The sequence below is a fragment of the Labrus bergylta genome, chromosome 12 (assembly GCF_963930695.1).
Source record: "Labrus bergylta chromosome 12, fLabBer1.1, whole genome shotgun sequence".
NCBI classification, from domain to species: domain Eukaryota; kingdom Metazoa; phylum Chordata; class Actinopteri; order Labriformes; family Labridae; genus Labrus; species Labrus bergylta.
The window spans coordinates 18490899-18511105 of NC_089206.1; the positions used below are offsets into that span (position 1 = coordinate 18490899).

At 39.0% G+C, this 20207-nt stretch overlaps 1 protein-coding gene across 10 annotated transcripts in view; it reads left to right on the forward strand.

Moving 5' to 3' along the window:
• The window catches only part of kif1b (kinesin family member 1B), a 57758-nt gene that overhangs the window by 23647 nt on the left and 13904 nt on the right, over nt 1-20207 (forward strand). For 3 of the 10 annotated variants that reach the window (XM_065961798.1, XM_065961800.1, XM_020632244.3), the window contains 14 exons: nt 1579-1790; nt 3173-3252; nt 3751-3826; nt 5526-5605; nt 6036-6142; nt 6474-6557; nt 6817-6997; nt 7119-7191; nt 14736-14841; nt 14942-14959; nt 16529-16677; nt 17580-17752; nt 17858-17995; nt 19090-19341. In XM_065961798.1, the coding sequence (XP_065817870.1) occupies nt 1579-1790; nt 3173-3252; nt 3751-3826; nt 5526-5605; nt 6036-6142; nt 6474-6557; nt 6817-6997; nt 7119-7191; nt 14736-14841; nt 14942-14959; nt 16529-16677; nt 17580-17752; nt 17858-17995; nt 19090-19341 (1729 nt within the window). The remainder of the gene's footprint in view (nt 1-1578; nt 1791-3172; nt 3253-3750; nt 3827-5525; nt 5606-6035; nt 6143-6473; nt 6558-6816; nt 6998-7118; nt 7192-14735; nt 14842-14941; nt 14960-16528; nt 16678-17579; nt 17753-17857; nt 17996-19089; nt 19342-20207) is intronic. The other 7 variants (XM_020632247.3, XM_020632249.3, XM_065961799.1 and 4 more) reach the window with 5 other exon arrangements.

Here is a 20207-nt window from a genome sequence, read left to right on the forward strand (position 1 = left end):
GTTCCTGTATATTATACCTGCTTCTAGCTTTGCATGTAAATGCTAATAAAAGCAAATGCTTGAGCTTAGAAGGACAATCAAACATGCAAGAGTTAGCATGCCACTAGGTAAGCATGCTTTGCGCTTGTGTTCCTTTTTTCCACAATAAGGAAAGTAAAGGCAGCTATTTGCAGACTCCTCTGTTTCACAAGTTACTTTTGGAATATCCCTTTTAGAATCATTACTTTTAGAATAGCTCGTCTGTCTACCCAACCCCCAGCATAGCCGCAACATTTCCTTACCATGCCAGACTTTGACTCTCTCTCTCTCTCTCTCTCAAGCTTCTCTTCTTGACAGTGGTCTTTTTGCTTTTTATTTTTCATTTCTTTGACTAACCCTCGGCAGCAGCTGACAGTGCTCAAAGCTTTAAAGAGCCACTTCTCAGTTCTCAGACTGAGGCTGTGAGCTACAGAAGGAAAGGTGCATGACTTTAAATTGCTAAGTAGCTCCGCCAACAATGTATATAGAAAATTGGTCTATAGTTTGTATTTAATAGTTAGTTTATTTGTGTGTCCCTCTTGCCCTCCTGCCCTGATACTCTTAATGTAGTTATCCTGGAAAGTGTCCATCTACATTACCTAATGTGCTGAGCGAAAGCTTATACTTAGCTGCTGTTTCGCCACTTGTTGCTCTGTACTGATACCCCGAAGCATCCCCTATTTATCACAAACTTGGAAAGCCTATATTGATGGTTTCAACTAAACACATTTGATCTCTAACATGTTAGCACCTACCAATCAATCTGATGCATACATTTTATTGGCCTATTTAAAAATGTATATATATACTGTATATATAATCTAAGAAAGCAGATTCTAACCTCAGAGGTCCTTGAGGCCATCGTATTGACAGAGGCTGCCTGACCTTTTAAGGCTGCTGTGGCTCCGATTAGATGGATGTGTGAGTGCACAAAGCTTTGTGTGTGAGTGTGCGGTGAATTCAATTACTCAGCTGCTGGCTGAACTTTGGAAGCATGTGTCAATGACCCCTATCTGTCCTCCCTCTGGGCCTTCTTGCAGTTTCCATCTCCCTCCTATCCTGTATACACTGATAGCAGTTTTCACACAATGTGCTGTTTTTCATGTTAAAAGTTCAGGGAAAAAAATGACATCACCTTGTTCCTCTGAATTGAATTTGCTGCTAATGCATCACTCAGAGTTAACTGCTCTGTGCTGTAATTCTGGCCAACATTTAAACAGCCCTCTGAAAACTCTTAACTGAGTACAATCTGAAGTTTGATTCACAAAGAAAACTTTTGCAAACCACCTGGAGTGAAAACTGCTGCTCTCTGTAGTTGACCATAATGCTGGTTGTTTGTCTTATCCCTTTTAATGTACAACTTGTGTCTTACATTGGTCTTCCCTCCCTTTGTCCTTTCTCTTTCCCCATTTCTCTCCCTTTTCTCTCCTTCTATTCGGTATTTGTTTCTTCCATTTTATGTGGTTTATTCCCTCCTTATCCTTCCCGGGGCCTTTCCCACCCGTCCCTGTGTTGTGCCCTTTTTCCTCTCTCCTTCTCTCTCCTCTGCTGTTGGCTCAGACCTCAAAGACATTCAGAACAATAAGAATAGATACTTGATAGCCTCAGAGAATCAACGCCCTGGCCATTTCTCCACAGCACCTATTGGTTCCCTGACAGCTTCTCCATCCTCTGGCTCACTGTGCAGCCAGGGTGTCCTTCAGTCGGTCACCAGCATCCAGGAGCGCATCATGTCTACCCCTGGAGGAGAGGAAGCTATCGAAAGACTCAAGGTAACGGGGTCTGTGCAGACTGCAGCAGACTAAATTACAAATGTGTCTTTTGTAAAGAGAGAAAAACATTCCCTTAGATCCCTGAACACTCTACTTTAAACTTTAACCAAGTTACTTATCATAATGATGATAATAATATTAATAATAATATGAATACATTCATATATATATAAGTTACCTCAATAGATGAGGGCTATAGGATTAAGAGAATAGGTATTGTATTATAGTTGATGTAAATTTGTGATCTTCACACAATATCTCAGTTAATAAAGATATGCAGTGTAGATAATCTTTAAATTAGTGATAAGTTTATTTAATTTCAAGATAGCTGCTGTTTAATTTTAGCCCACACACGCAGGTTATTTAAAGTGCGTTTCTCTCATCAGTTCTCATGTGGCCTCTGAGTTTTATATCTCTGAGACTCGCTCTGTTGAAAATGTTGCACATGGGACTGCAACTTCTAACCATGAGGAGCAGCAGTTTCCATGGCAACGGTGGTGCCCAGTCTTTCCGTCATCCAATGACGTCAAGCACCGACGCAGATACGGAGGAAATTGGACCAAAATAGATCCTGTCGTATTGGCTTTGAGTGCTATTAGTCAGACACATAATAATGTAATTCTTTAATCCTTCACGCCTAAGAGCTATTTTAGAAATACATTATAAAAGACCTTTACAATAATTAGAACATGTATGCCAGTACTTTTAAGAATGATCATTTATTATGGTATAATTAAGTCATATAAGTTCTATGTGTTGTTATAACTGAACAGTAACAACCTTTACAGAATGCTCTTCTGAACTGACTGGAAGATTTTAAGCAACGTAAATTAGAAGAGGAACTAGGTTTTGTTGTAATTGCTTAATAAGGCAGTATTCGTTTTTTAATCCCTTAATCAAAACTATCTTTCATGAAAGAAGGTGAGCAGCACCCGAGCAGTTTGGGGTTCAGTGCCTTTCTGAAGGGAACCTCAACAGTGCCCAGAAAGTGAACTGGCACCTCTCGAGCTTTCAGCCCAATTTATAGACTTTATACAGAGAGACTTGGTAAGGGGATTGGGTTTGGAATTTACGGGTCACCAGTTCAAGGCCCGGAAAGGACCGAGTTTGGAATTGGGACTAGTTACTGGAGAGGTGTCGATTTACTCCCAAGGTACTGTAGAAGTGCCCTTGAGGAAGGCACTGAACCCCCAACTGCTTGGGCCACCAGTTCCTGTGCAGTCCCCTCTTTCTGACATCTCTCCCTAAATGTATGTCTATTGGTTTAGTTTGTGCTTTCCGGCTTGTGTATTTAAAAAGTCTGATTCCCCTCTGGATCAAAAGTGTATGAAACTGAATTTAAAAATTGCAATTTTACTGAGACTTCTCGTTTTGGTATTCAGGAATCAGAAAAGATCATCGCTGAGCTCAATGAAACCTGGGAAGAGAAACTGAGAAAAACGGAGGCAATCCGCATGGAAAGGTTAGTACTGTGGGACAAGTGTGGGCCTATGTCCTATGTGGGCCTCCGTCCCTGTCATCTGTGTCCTGTGAGTGATGGAGACAGAACTACAGGGGGTTGTTCATCTTTTTGGCCCCTCTGAACTGTCTGCCTCATTTTATCTATCCGTCTCATTTCTGCCCACACACACACACACATACACACACCACCCATTTCCCTTCTCTCCTGTCTGTCGTCACACTCTGCTGCTCAAACAGCCCTCTCACGCCCTTTATCCACTCATCTGTGGCTGCAGACGTCAACCATGTTACTATCCGTCCATTGAGCCTTGTCATACAACATCACTTGCTGCAATCTTGCACACATCACTTTTCATCAACACCAAGGCTCTTTAAAAATACATTTTCAAAGTTATTGTTTTTACTCTTTGCAAGAAAAGGTATGCCTGTATGTAGCATATTTCTTACATACTTACAACATACTTCAATTATAAGTATGGACTGTTTTGCTTTTCTTCAGGGAGGCCTTGCTTGCAGAGATGGGTGTGGCAATCCGTGAAGATGGAGGCACGTTGGGAGTCTTCTCTCCTAAAAAGGTAGAACAGACATGAGCACAGACATTGAGATCGGTGGGGGACTGTGTCAAGTTTCCCATGTGTCGTGATGCACACTCTTCCACCATCACTTCCTTACTTCTTTCCCCCAGGTTGTCAGTTTTTTCCATGAGCACCTCCCTGTATGGTTTCTTTTTTCTTTTTTTGTCACATATTCATTCTATCTGTCCTTCCACTCTCTGGTTATTTGCTTCCTTCACATACACAGCTTAGCCACGAAAGCCTATTCGATGAGCAGCTTGATTGTTCTCCCATCAAGAAGGTTTGTTTAATTATACTGTAGTATCACCTTTCCTTCAGTATATGTAGCCCCATGTAAGTATAGTCTGACCTTCCAATATTGATTTATCATCAAAGATCTGCAGTTAGCCCCCCTCAGTTTTTAATGTCATTGTACTAAAGTTAATAACCTTCAAAATGATCGGGTCATACAAATATTTGACAAGTGATTCTTAATTTAAGGTACTCAAGTTTTTCTTACAAAGACCATTTGAACAACGGAGTATGTTTGAATATTTTTTTAGAAACCATTCCTTTAATGATCACAGCTGTAAGTGTTATCATAAGGCATATTCATTTATAGGCAGTCGTACATTCCCGTCATTCTTCTTGCTTCCAGTAGAAAAGTAATATTTTGTAGCTAAATAGAAACCATTAGGTCTGATAGTAAATGTTTGTTAGAGGAGTTACCATTGTGGTAGAAAAAGAGATTTGATATCTTTTCATCTCTGTGCAAGCTTTCACATGATCAGTGCTAGTTTCAGAAACTTGAAACTCTTTGAAAGTAATCCTTTTTTGGCATCGGCTCTTCCCTCTGCTGCTAATTGATGTGTTTTAGTTGAATTCCCTTTTGTTCACATGTCTTTGTCTTCTATTCATTTTTTCTCTCTCTTTTCACTCAATGCCTCTTCCTGGGTTTTGCTTTCGTTGGGAAGCCTTGTGATCTTTATACAGACTTTAATGGGGTGTTTTCCCCGAAAAAGGTTGGTTGTTTGGCTGAGTAGCTGCTAGCTTTGTTTGTAGTAGTAGTACTGTCATGTGTCAGGCTATAGAGATGTCAGCACTGTGTCAGTGTAACCATTTTTATGTGGTTTATGTACTGAATAATAGGGGTGGGAATAGCAGGGTAACTCATGATACACGATATGTGGCCCCCAATAACAATTATATCATGAGACAGCAACATTACGATATCTGATTAATTGAGGAATAATTTAGTGTCATTTTCACAGCTGTCTTCTTCTCCTCCTTCCTTTTCTTCTTTTTTTACTTATTAACTTCTATTCATGTTATCCTCATTCATGTCTTAAGCACCACTGCTCTGAGTGATAGATTGGTGACGAAGGGAGTCAAATTGCTAGGGAAATCTGTTCAGAGCACTATAGTTATATATTTTTGATATACTGTGTATAAATGTACACATTTGGCAGCAGCTATTGGGTAATTGTATCACACCTTTAAGGACAACGATATATTGATGTATTGATATTTTGTCCCACCCCTACTGAATAATACAAATCACTGTCATCAGCCGTGTTTGATATAGAACCTTGTACACCTGATTTATTATTTCCGGTATTGATTTAGTTACAGCCCTGCTGAATTTTGAAAAAGGAAGTGAAGTCATATGGATGTTTTTATTTTGTTGGTTAAGTGTTTTCTTTTTGTGTTTCATCTGTAGACTCCACACCTGGTTAACCTGAACGAGGATCCTCTCATGTCAGAGTGTCTGCTCTACTACATCAAAGACGGAATTACAAGGTAACATTTCAACCTGAATGATGACACTGAAGTGCTGCAGAGGATGTGAAAAACTTTCCTCCTGGCAGGGTTCCCAAAAATGTACTCTGTATTCAAAGTGGTCCTCTTTTGATCTTAAGAAAGAGGTCAGAGTTGGTGTACAATGGCTTAACTCCTTCCACTGATCCCAAAAAACTTTCACTTTCTGGAGCTACTTCTTCTTCTCTATTTGTCATTTTGGGCCCCTCATCAGACTATTCCTGTTGTGTATTTAGTATTCCTGCCCCAGGGGGGAAATATTCAGTTAGAATCTCAGACATCAATAACTTTAGGACGACGTCCTTCTAATGGTGGTCTAAAGGTACCATTTATGAATATTTGATGAAATGACAACTAATTGAAATAAGAAGGTAGGATTCACTCTCTTGCAATGCCTTTGTGATTGTTTCAGGGTGGGTCAGGCTGATGCTGAGAGACGACAGGACATTGTTTTGAGTGGTGCTCATATCAAGGAAGAGCACTGCATCTTCCGCAGCGAGAGGAATGCCAATGGAGATGGTGAGGCATAATATCATGAGTTTGTTTAATGTACGCCTGGATATGTGTTGATTTTCTTTAATTAAGCAGAGTTGAGAGGATCTTTTTTCTTTAATAAACATAAAAAATCATGCCCTTAATATCTCCAATAGCAACCCAAGGCCCTTTGTCTATTTATTTGGATGAAATGATTCCATAAACACTGAAAAATAATCCTCTGTTAATGGAAACCTTATGGCATAAAGGTCGTGATCAATACACTAAATTACATATTTGTCCGTCACCATTTGTAATAATAATGATGAGCTTTTGAGAATGAGCAACTGATGTTTGGTTTATTTGTTTGTTGAAGTAATCGTCATGCTGGTGCCCTGCGAGGGATCAGAGACTTACGTCAATGGCAAGCGTGTTGAAGATTCAATCCAGCTTCGTTCAGGTACATGTCTCACTTTTGTAAACAAAGCTGTAAATGTGATATTTGTTTAATCTCTGTGGGTTGATGACCTGACTCATTGTAGTAACTATAGATCATCCTTGGGCTTCATAATTATTCATTTTTAAACAACATGGTTCATTAAATCTCTTCTTAGGTTCTAGTTTTTGATTAAGAAAAAAAAATCTCATTCCAGAAATGAAGGAGCAGTGGTATGATATTCTCATGCTCTCTAACTTATTTCTGCCCAACCTCCTTTCAGGTAACCGTATCATTATGGGAAAAAACCATGTGTTCCGATTCAACCACCCGGAGCAGGCTAGAGCTGAAAGGGAGAAGACACCATCTGCTGAGACCCCTGTGGAGCCGGTGGATTGGACTTTTGCTCAGCGAGAGCTCCTGGAGAAGCAGGGTATCGACATGAAGCAGGAGATGGAGAAACGGTATGCAGTCCCTCCTGTTTGCAATATTTAAACACATTTTGAATGGTGACAGTTTCACATATATACATTTTATCGTGCATTTGTGATGTATTATACAGTAAATGATTACTAATGTTTGTAGGCTAACTGAGATGGAGATCTTGTACAAAAAGGAGAAGGAAGAGGCAGACCAACTTTTGGAGCAACAGCGTCTGGTGAGTTCAAACTAGTTGGAATTTCATAAAAACCTACTGTATGAATCTAATGAACTCAGTGTTTTTTCTGTAAACGTCATGTTCAAAGTTGTAGACAAGTAAATATTAAGTTCAGAGTGGATAAAAGAGAAAAAGCATACCTCGGTTGATGTTTTTGCCACTTACGTTTAACAAAAGGCAGCTCTTAAGTGATTCAAGACAGCTTGTGATTCATTTCATTGTGAAGTGAAAGCATGTTTGTTTTTTTTATGTCAAGTTCAATTTGAAAGCTAGCTTTGTTATTTGGGATTCACACAGTCCATTTAAATCTGAGTAGCACTAATTCTCACTCTGTGCTTTAACCCTTTTGAAAGATGTGTGTGTGTTTGTGTAAATCACACTTTTTACTCCAGGCGCATGTCTGTTCTTCTTGCATGGGAGTTTTCCTTGGCTTGAGATGGATGAGCTTTTTACTCGCCTTCCTCTTGAGTTTTAACTGATTCTTCTGTAGCAATTTGATGGAGTGAGAATTAGATTGTAAAGCTTTCCCCTCTCCAAATCCCTGTTTTCTCTTTTCTTGGTTCTTTTATAGTGAATACCTGAATCTTGCAAAACAGCAATTTAAAGTTTAAATTAATTTGAGGTTCATCATTAAAATCCAAATACATTTTTAAATGTATTGAATATTGGTCGGCATTTGAACACCTGTTTAATAATGCGATGCTGCTTTTGCTTGGTTCATGTTATTAGCATGTTCTCTTAACTCATTCAGTACTGGTTGTGAAATAAGTTGCAGTGTTTGCTGTTGAGCTGGTCAACTATGAAGTGGCTGTTGATTTGCTTGGATTAGTTTTCTACTGTAGTTTTCTTGCTCTGTTTTGTCCTGAGTTTCGTCTGTTCAATGCAGTTGCTCACCATACAATGCATTGTGATAACAAACGTTTCTGCCGTAGTTTTTTGAGGGATTGTTACAATGTGGTTTCTCATTGACTTCTTTGGCTACCTCGCCTTGCTAGCCTTACCTGCTATCTGTGTAGCACACTGAGGGCACGGCTCAACAACAGAGTTATCACTGCTTACATCTGAATCATTGAATAAGAGACCGTACTCTGGTGTTTTATGTGCAGAGCTACAGGCTTAGGGTTGACTCCCACATGTCCAATTCTAGCAACAATCAACAAATCATACACAAAAACTGAATAATCTGTACACTATGGTTGTGATCTGTAATGTACTTTGTCTACAAAGAATGAGAAACTGCATTTTTTTCCAACTAACGTCTTTCTTGTAGTGGATTAACACTTACCCTCACTTCTGCCTCTCCTCTCTACTGGCTTTCTGATCAACTGCAAGAGCACTTTCTAACTCACTGCTAATACTAAAGCTTCAAACTTCTGGACTAAAGAGGGAAAGCTCCAAAATCCATCTACATGCATGCCATTGTAGCCTGTTTTGGACCCAGCTTTCAAATCCCAAAATTATCAATTAAGAAGAGGATTGTCAGAAAACAATTCAGAAGCGCTCCAATCAGCAACAATACTCTGTTGATATTTCTTTTCTAATCATGTTAGACATGCTTCACTTCTAATATCAATATGCAACATCAGGAACCATATTTTTAAAGTCACTGTTTTAATGAATGTAACTTTAGCATATCAATATCACCATTTCATTAGAGGAAATAGAAGAATGACAAACTGACAAGAAAGTCAATAGAAGCCACTGTTTGTTGGATTGATTTGTTTTTCTGTATTTATTTGGAACATAATTCTGCAAATTTGCATAATTCTGGAAACTGCATGTTGCCATACATCTTGTACAGTAATGATGTATGCAAAATGTTTCTATAACGTATAAGTAAAAATAAATAAATCTAATGATTCTGAACAAAAGCATTCTGTATAAGCTTAATTTCTATATCCACATTGATCTTTGTCTATCCTTATGGCTGAAGTTCCTGTGTTGCATATTCATACTTTTATTCATTCCTTTTGTTAAAGTCATCCTATCATTTTCTCTTTGATTTCCCATTTTAATTTCTCCTTTTTTGGGAACCATTTGGTTTGTTTCCTGTGTTGTTTTCTCAAGGATGGAGACTCTGATAGTGGGGATGACTCTGATAAGAGGTCTTGTGAAGAGAGTTGGAGGCTGATCACTTCCTTGAGGGAAAAGCTGCCCCCTAGCAAGCTACAAACCATTGTGAAAAAATGTGGATTACCCAGCAGTGGGAAAAGAAGAGAGCAAGTTAAAATGTACCAGATCCCTCAGCGGCGACGTATCACCAAGGACTCCAAGTGGGTGACCATCTCTGACCTGAAGATCCAGGCAGTCAAAGAAATCTGTTATGAAGTTGCCCTAAATGACTTCCGACACACACGGCAGGAAATTGAGGCACTAGCCATTGTGAAAATGAAGGAGCTTTGTGCTAGCTACAGCAAAAAAGACCCCAACGAGCGGGACTCGTGGAGGGCGGTAGCTCGGGATGTCTGGGACACGGTTGGGGTCGGTGATGAACGCATTGAGGACATCATTACCAATGGGACTCGAGCAGGAGGGGTTGTCATGGATGAACTAAAGGTGCACATTGACAAACTCGAGGACATCTTGCATGAAGTCAAGAAACAAAATAACGTGAAGGATGAGGAGATCCGTGCTCTCAGGAACAAGATGGTCAAAATGGAAAAGGTTCTTCCACTCATCACCCCAGATGGCCAAGAAGAGCCTGCTAGCAGTAGTACTTCTGTAAGTGCTGCAATAACTCCAAGCCCTCGAGAAGCAAAACCCCCACTTCCTGAAAAGCCTGATGCAGAAGATGCAGATTTGCAAACAGCCCAAAGTGAGGTGGATGACACAAACCTAAAGCGAGGAGCCCAAATGCGCTGGATGCGCCAAGAGCAGATACGCCTTAAGAGTCTTCAACAGCAAGAGATCTCCAAGCAGCTCCGCCGGCATACTGGACCACATCGCTTTATACCCCCAGAAGACCGCAAGCTACGTTTTCCCTTCAAAAGTAACCCTAAGCACCGTAACTCCTGGAGCCCCGGTACGCACATCATAATTACAGATGAGCAGGTCATTGAGCTTAAGGTGCCTAAAGAAGCTGTAGAAGAAGAAGAGGGAGAAAGCCAGGCTGAGGAAGGAGTACAGTCCAGAGAACAGATGGCTGCTTCTGTTATTCAAGTCACTCCCCCAATGCCGAGCCCATTGGTCCAGCACAGGAGCAAAGACTTGGAGCAAGGTTTAAGCCATGGTCACAAATATAACTATAGGAACAACCAACATCAGCAGCAGCCCCATGAACGAGTCCGTAGCAATTCTTTTAATCACCGCCAGCGGCCGTCTGGTTCCATGGAGTCACTGCAGCAGTCTGAAAACAACAGGAGGCATACTCAGGCTTTCTACCAGCCCCGCCATCATCAGAACCAGCAGCCACATCCCCAGCAACACCACCAACAACAGCCCTACCACTATAATAGCATGATGTATACAGATGGCAGATTCAACGGCTACCAGCAGTACCATCACACTGACCACCCAAACCATCCAATCAACTTTCAGGCACCTCCACGAATGCGCAGACAATTGTCTGCTCCTAATCTTAAAGCCAGTAGAGAGACTGCAGTCTGATTGAGACTTGTGGAATTAGGAACTAGTTTGATAATCTTTGAGTGGGCAAACATTACAGATCACAACAACTCCGAATCATGAGTGTCAAATGGTTAAAACGTAATGTGACTTTTGCACTTGTTCAGCACGTTATTGGTTGACCCAAAAGTATTGTTTGTATTATAAAAAGACATTTTATTCTCATCGTCATCAAAATACTGTATATGCCCATTTACCCGTTTTTGCTGCAGTGTGTTCGTTGTCATCACTAGCATTGAGAGAGCTGTCATAAGGAATTGAAGCCAACAGACTGTTCTTAAGAAGAGACATGCCATGCCGACTCTATTCATTTTTCAGTCTGTGCAACAATTCACCAGTCATGCTTTGATTTGCCAAAATGATCTTTTATGGTTTAGATCTCTGCCGTTTTAGTATTGCTCTAACGTGAACACATTACATTTTCTCAATTTCGTTGAGAAATGTTTTGTTGTTGTTGTAGTCCAGATTTGGAATGAAAAAAATCCCCTTGAAATTACTTTTTGTGACTAAACATTAGCATGGAAAATCAGTTATATTTTCAATTTTGCATTTTTGTGTTCTTGAAATGTCTTCTTTTTTAAAATTTGGATTTTTTTTGGGCTTTGATGCCTTTATTGATAAGACAGTGGACAGACTAAGAAATAGGTATGAGCGAGTTGGGAATGATATACTGGAAACGACCGGGGCGGCCCGCTTGAAGGACTATAGCCTCTGTACGTGGTGCACGTGACATATCCACTAGGCTACACGCACCCATATGAAGCATATTCTGTTTTAGATGATGATTGGCCTCGATCTGGAATCAACAGACCACTATGCTGGTCATCTGAAAATTGAAATAACTTGATGCACTAGTCAATTGTTGACTGCCTTTTAAACAGACTTTAAGGGTAGGCAAAGAAAGGGGTTTTCCAAAGGTGCCTTTTATGCTCTAACTTTATTAATCTTGCTGTGCATTTAATTTGTTCTTTCCCTTTTTTTTTTTAAATTCAATGCTCATTCAACTGGCCTCAGTTTAGATCAATTAGAACGTAATAACTGCCTTAACCAAACTAACTTTTGAGTAATGAAATACTGATTTTGTCAGATCTTTAGCAAGCTACCTGATTGCTTGATCAGTTTTTTTTCTTCCTTTCTCCATTTATTTCGATTATGAAGCTGCCACCCACTTGTATTTCTATATATATTGCACTTCTTCATAAATAAGTTGTTTAGGTTAGCTAGTTTTGACACAGATTGAAAAGTTGAGCAATAAGTTACCTCATATTTTAAGTGTTTTTATACTTCTTTAAGAAATTACCAACAATATTGGTCCTTTTTACTTCATGATGATTTTATTATGTTAAAGTTCTCTCTACATCCTTGAGTTGATTATACTCCCTATGTAAGAATCACAATGCTGAAATGCTACTAAGCTGACATAACTTTCAGATAAGTTACTCAAATGTTTCAAATAGAAAGTTTCTCTGTAACCACTCCAGGATGTTCAAAGTGTTCTTCTCTACGTGTTTGAACCATGATGTGGGATCCTTCTCAGTATTATAAATTACATTTTAGTTTGTGGTTCACTGAGTTAGCACAGAGTTCACTGTGTTTCCACTGGATGTCCTACAGGGGTTGTCATGGTTCCCAAAGACGCGCCTTAAAAATGTTGGAGGTAGCACAAAGACTTGAAGTGTTTACATAATGTTATTTGGGAGAACTCTCCATGTGAAATTAGATTTTGGGGACTGCTTCATTTTAGCTGAAACAAACACAAAATCATAGTCCCTTGATAGATCTATCCGGATGATAGTCCATGAAATTAAGTTGTCAATGTCAGGTTTTCAGGCTCTGTGCTCATGCAGATGCTTGTTTGAAATAGGAGCAAGTCTGCCCCGTGATCAGTTTTTTCTTGCTGCAATCGTTGCTTTAAAAGAGCTGCTTATGTTTTAATACCAGAAGGCCTTCGAATCATATAAGAGATACAGTGACACTGTACAGAGCACAGGAAAGGTCTTTTAGGACTATCAAAATGTTGTACTTTGTGTTAAGACTTATGAAATGATTTTCTATGGTTTACACTACGAGTTTTCACAACAATATATTCTGCCTTACTATGCTGTAACAAAAACCAAATTATAAAATGCATTATGAAGTCTAGTCCCTCCGCCTTATGTTTATGACTATCTTTGCATGCATTAGCTTACTGTACATGTCTTCATCTGTTATTATAGATGCTGAATTAACAAATGTTAATATAACCTATGCACTGGTGCTGGTGGCAGCCAGATAAGTTTGGAAGAACTACAACATCGAACGGACATTGCATACTGTGTTGTGTTTTGAGACATTCATTTATATCAGTGTTAGATCTAAATTCAAGTCTGTTTTTGAATGTTGTATGGCTGCTTTCTGAAACGTCACTGTTTTTAGTGACTCATCGTGGTTAAGTACCAAGTCGTGTTGCTCCTTAATCACTCACTATGTGCAGACGCACAGTACATGTGTGGAAAAAATGTAATCACAGGTTTTTAAAATAGGATATACTGAATGCCTCTGTTGCTGGAATTTTTTTTCAAAGTATGACTGAAATAAAATGTCATGTTGCAAGTGCATTTTTTTGTTACATATGGCTGGTGTTAGGATTTTACTGCCTGTAAACCAGTTAAGTTGAAAAAAAATCTGATCTTTACATGTATGCATCTACACAGGAATAATCATTTTTCTGCAACTCTGAGGTAAAAAGTACTGTAAGTGATGAATAAATACAGATTTTACATTCAAAGTTATAGCCTTTTTAAAATATAATTTTATCCCTGAATGTTGCAAAAATTAAAGGCCTTTCTAACTGTATTTATTACAACATCATGACCATGTCTCACATGTTCCTGTAGCCTGGGGAGAAAGTTGTATTTCCAGTTTTAGATTTCTTACTCCATAAACATGAGTTAAGGCATTTAAATAAGGCCGGGCCATGCTTTAAATACTATATTCAATGGCATACCAAACTCTATACTATTTAAAGCAGCTTCATACAGACACTTACATCCAGTAAAACATGCTCTTTAGATTTGCAAAGTGTGTCTGAATCAAGATAATTCGGCCTGTAGCTTGTTGTTAGGAAGGGAGGAAGTTAACAACGAATGAAAAGGCTGCATTGTCTTCCCAGAAGACAAAGAACAAACAGGATGAGGTCATCAGGACCATGGCATGTCCTGTTCTGATGATGATGGCGCCCCATATTGGATTACAGTTGACTCAGCCTCTACCCGCACCTCTCCACTACAACTCCAGCCATTTCTCTCAATACATTCAATAACGTCACAGTGTTTTCATGAACTTAATGTTTCAGAACACTGTGTACTAATTCCAGGAAATGATTTTATCAGGAGTTGAAAGTTACTTTTGTTTAATTTATTTAGAGATTGAGGCTTAAAATTATTTATAGAGAGTGGATATAATAATTACAACTAAATGTGTTATATTTGATTATACGTAATATTAGCAGTTGTCCAAAGTTTTTACTTACAGTATGGTTTACAGTATTTAAAGAATCTATACAAAATCTAAAAACATTCTAATATGTATTGTTTTAATGAAGGTATGGAAATGTAGATTAGAGTGAAAGCTTTCCCTAGTTTGTGTAAATCTCATTACAAATACATTCATGTTGTTGCAAACCCACTCTCATGTGAAAATATTTACATAACATGCAACATTCAAGTGTCATGGAAGTCTTCACAACTTGTCTTCAATCTTGAAATATAACTGGAGTGCAACGAAAGGTAAAAGAAGAAAAGAAAAGAAGTCCCAACTTGTTTTTTTGGACGTTAGGTCAAAATGTGATGCAGATGATTAGTTTAGCTCACCTGCTGTCGTGGCTGTTCTCTCTTCCCTCTCCCCCCCCCCCCCCCCTCCCCCCCCGAAATGGTGTCCAGGTGTACGAGAGCAAATTGCAGGAGCTTCAGAAACAGGTGGAGACTATTTCCTTGGTAGCAGAGACACCTGATGAAGAAGAGTTGGAAGAGGAGGAAGAAGAGGAAGGTGTGTATTCCTGCAGATACTGTTTACTTTAGTTCTGTTTTCAAGCCTAGATTTAAAAATATATATAAAAATGTACATTTTCTTCTACCTTTCTGTCCAGAGCCCAAACTTCTAGGATGTGCGTAAAGTATTTATTTTTTTTACAATCAAAAATGTCATATCAATTCAGATTAATCAAATGTCTTAATATACTAATTACACATTCAAAGTATGAAGTCAAAGTGGCTATAATTCCTTTATAGTACAACATGTTACTACTAATAAGGAAACATCTCACATTACGCCTTTAAGGTCATGCTTGAATACTTCATGTCACAGCGTAATTGTCTTTAAATTACTGACAAGGACAAAAAAAAAAAAAAATCCTTAAAAATCAATGTTTTCAATTTCTTTCCAGGGAGATTATGGGTTCTTTCAGTAAATGGGACAGCAATGGGCTGGAGATAAATGATTAAAAGACCAATGTAGCATCAGAATGATTAACTTATTTTACATTTAGAATCTCCTCATCCGTCTACATGATACAGCGTTCTGTTTAAACAAATGGTAAATGGACTTGAGCAAAATGAGGTATAATAAAGTGACAATCAGAAGACCATAATCCCATTCATACACATTATACACCGCTGACGAAGCAGCAGGAGAAACTTTGGGCTAAAGGTCTTGCTAAAGGACACGTCGGACATGTGGCTGCAGGAGCTGGGGATTGAAACCCTAACCTTCCAGGTTGAGAGAAAACCGATTCTACCAGTCAGGCGGCTTAGGACCAGATTTAGGAAGAATGGGGACACGCCGGACAAAAGCACCACATTTTTTCCACACAATCACCATAGCTTTAAATTTTGGGGGGGAGCCGCTACATCAAGATGGCGGCCATGTAAAGTCTATAAGTGCCAATATGTCTTCCAAGCCACTTAGAAAGTCAATAATGTTGTCAATATATACATTTTCTGGGTCAAGGAATGCATTAATGCAAATCACTAGATGATTATTTGTGCCAAGATCAAATACATATGTTAATTTTAGCAATGTATTACATCATTTTCCTTGGTTTCTAGGCGGTTGGACATTCATGACTTTACATGGCCGCCATCTTGGAACCGGCATCTTGATGAAGCCCTCCCCCCAAAATTGAAAGCTATGGTGTGGAAAAAAATGTGGTGCTTTTGTCTGCCGTGTTCCCATAATTTTGCTAAACTGTCTGACTATACCAACCTAGCCACAGTCAGACTAAATACAACTACTTTCTTGAGTATAGTTGCATATCTAGTTGACATGAATAGCATGTTTTTAAATTATTTCTCAGCATTCGGATTACAAACTTTGGCTAAATAGAAGAAAAACAGGAGCTCCGTCTTTCTACATTGTCTTTTAGGCTTGATTCTCCTGAAACACATTGTTGTGAATGTAATGCTACAGTGCTGCTGACTCTGTAAATTCTGGTCCTGGTCGTCCTTGAACACAGCACATTGGGAAGGTTTTCAACACAGTCACGGCTTGTAATAAATATTGACTTACAAATAAAGGCGACACCTTGATGGATCACGTACGATTGCAGGCAGTAATATGAAGTGCTACATTTGTGGTTGAGCTAAAACAACTTAAACCACATGTTGGGTTTTTAAAGTTGTTTATCTCCATTCACGTTGTGTTTGTGGTTGTTTGTACTTGTATTGTCTCCCTGCAGTGCCATGGACTCAGCATGAGTTTGAGTTGGCTCAGTGGGCCTTTAGGAAGTGGAGGTACCATCAGTTCACGTCCCTCCGTGACCAGCTGTGGGGAAATGCCGTCTACCTGAAGGAGGCCAATGCTATTAGTGTGGAGCTAAAAAAGAAAGTAAGAAAAAATGTAGATCTCAGTTTATCATTCTGTGGTTCACAACTCTTGAACTTGTGCTTCTACAGCTTTTATTTGTGCCGTAAATGGAGAGTTTTTACCTCTAAATGCCTTTCAAACAATTTATGGATATGCAAAATAGGTTCTTGGAAGTTTGACTGTAAAACATTTTACATCATGATGTCATAGAAGGTGCCATAAGATTGATTACAGTTTCTATTCAACCTGTGATGTGAGTGAATCATTTTACTGGACAGCCGCATTGAAACCTAATGTATGTCTCAGATAATGCCAAAGGCAATTCTTTAAATCATCCAGATGGGTGTGTTAGCTCACTGTCACATAGAGAAATTATATTTGTTATGAATCAGAAGCTTGTCTGCTCTGGTCCACCTTCCCCATCAGGAGACTTGTGTGATTTATATTCTGGTCTAGTTCTAGGCGCAACATGATTGATACTGGAGATCGGTCGTCTGTCACAAAGACCTCTCAAAGGGTTTTTATGTTTCTTTGGGTCTCTGTCGGTTATTTATATCCAGTGCTGTTAATTGCTCTAGCATTTTGCCCCCAGAGGATGCTGGGAAGAGAGGCCACAAAATTAAGGGGGGTATGGATTTGTTTTTCTTTTAACCATAATAAATCATCTTCGGTACATCTACGTTAAAATGATACTTACGAGACAAACTTATGATTTTATCTTAGTCTTATGACTTAGTCTTTAAATCAGCAAAAACACAAAATGCTTGCATAAAAGTGTAGAGCTGGAGTCGGAATGGATTTTAATGCTTTGTTGACTGTTTTGTTTGGTGGCGGAGGGGTGCGTTTGTTTGTTTTCTTCTCTTAATGTTTTATAGCCTCTCTGTTTTATTCATGCTCTCTTTACCACCGCTCTGATTTTTCAGGTGCAGTTCCAATTCGTCTTACTGACAGACACGCTGTACTCCCCGGTGCCGCCTGAGCTCCTGCCGCCAGAGAAGGAGCGGGACTCGAGGCCTTTCCCCCGCACCGTAGTGGCTGTTGAGGTTCAGGACCTGAAGAACGGAGCCACACACTACTGGTCCCTGGAGAAACTCAAGTAAGGCCCATAACACACATTACCCAGCGATAGTTTTAGTTTGATTACAGTGAACCACATTCTGCTTTTGTTATTAAAGCTGTGTGCCCTCTGTTATGGTTGCAGGCAGAGGCTGGAACAGATGAGAGAGATGTATGACCGTGCAGGAGAAATGGCGTCCTCGAACCAGGATGACGGTGAGGGCAGTCTGACTGGAAACGACCCCTTCTATGACCGCTTCCATTGGTTTAAACTTGTTGGGAGGTATGTGTCACTACTACAGAACAAATACATACTTTGAGTGCTTTTAGTTTTTCTAGTTTTATTAGTCCTGTCTGAGCTCTAAATATCAGTTTTGTTTCGTTTTGTCCAGTTAATTTGATGATCAGACCGCTTTTTTGATCAGACGATGTCTCGTGGATCTAGGCATTAACTTCCCTTCCATTTTTCATTTTCATGTTCAAATTCTGTGATACAAACTCAGTTTTTGTCATCAGAGTATTGTGTGTCAGTTATCATCATTGTTATCATCATTGTTTATCATCTATGTTGATTGTTATTTTGTTTCTTACCATAAATCCTTCCATGTTTTTTTATTTTTATTTTGTTGACATGTTTAGTTTGATGTTACATTTGTGATTTCCTTTGGTGGTCTTGATTTCATGGTACTCATCAATTATCCTTTGTGAAGTTATCCCTTCAATTTGGTTGTCATTTATTTTCCCCTTTTAAAATGTGTTTTGTTTTTTTTTCATTTTAATTTGATCAGTTGTATCACACGTAACTGTTGCATCATTTTGTATTGTTTGTTGCCATTCTCATTGATTCTCCCCTCAGTTCATACAAAAGCTTTTTTAATAACATAACTGATTTGGATAAAGTGGAATTTTGTTACGTTATCCTCTTTGAGCAAGCATGCATTAGAAGATTAGTACGTTAAGCTGGCATTTCATTTTAATATGAAATATCCATGTTTCTAATAACTACTGTGACACCCAACAGCTTTTTGTAATACCTGCTCTTTATGAGATCAATCCTCCTGTTGAATTTGCAATAGCTTCAAAGTTGTAGTATTAGAAAATAAATTTCTCTCAAACAATTTGTTGAAGCTTATAATCTTATAACCACTAGGTGTAAAATGTAAGCATGTAATGTCTATCAATGAATGTACAGCTACGTTTGAAGGTTGATTACTTTGTTTTACGGGTATTTTTTGAAGAAGAGAAGATAAAATAAGTCCTGAAATATAAATATTAACTTATACACTCAGAGCTGCTGTGGCCTGTGTCAACTTTCTTTTACTCCATTGTTACCTTTGCTTGGTTTTGCCCCCGTTCTTAAACTACCAACCCTCTCAGCTCCCCAATCTTCCACGGTTGTGTCAATGAGCGCCTGGCTGACCGCACGCCCTCACCCACCTTCTCCACGACGGACTCCGAGATCACAGAGCTTGCGGATGAGCGCCAGAGCGAGATGTCGGACTTGATTGACGACGAGGCATTTGTGGACGATACCAGTTCAGACGCCGGTACAGAGGAGGGCTCAGACATCTTCAGCGACGGACAGGACCCGTTTTATGACCGCTCCCCCTGGTTCATCCTGGTGGGAAGGTTGGTGACTGGCAGTGGCATTTCCTCTACCTCCACACACACATGCTGGGAGAGGAGACGTAATGGATGCTGGCTTTGTTGAGCGTTGTTTATTTTTAATTGTGCACATATAGAGCAGAAAAATGCAGGGCAAGTGAAAACACACGAGCCATTTTTGAAATCATGATATGAAAAATTATTTCATGAGGTAATTAATGTCCAGTATATTTCTATGAATATGTTTAAATGTTTGATTGATAGACTGATGTTGCACCCAACAACAGTGTTCTTTAGAACATACAGAAGTATGTAGTATGTATCGTACATATTGAAGTATGTAGCATGTACTGTATAAATAGCAAATACTGAAAGCATATCAGTAATAAATGATAAGTAAAGCCACTGTTTGAGATGGACTAATTTCAGAATCAGATCATATATTCATAGCAGATTTGCAGAGATAAATTGAAGCAGTTTTTAATTTTATAAGATTAGTCATACTTCTGTGCTCACAGGCCTGCTTTGTATGAGTTTCTTTTCATTTAGACCGAGTTCCCAAAAATTGAAAAGCCGCCATCCTTTTCTCCCCACGTCCTCCCAGCTTGTTCTGTCCCCCCCCCCCCCCCCGCCACCATCACAAAGCTGACTGCATTAACTCCCATCTGCATGTGAACATGTATTTGCTGGTAGATGTCTGTCATTTTTTGTTTTTTAAACCTTGTTTGAACTTTTTTTTGTTCTTTTTCAGTTTTATGTGACATCAGAACAATTGTTTTCATAACCAATTTGTTTAAACATTGCTCTTTGAATATGTTGTAGACATTATTAACTCACTGGTAGTTCACTTATCGTGCTTTTATTTGTTTTATGTCATTATTGATGAGGTA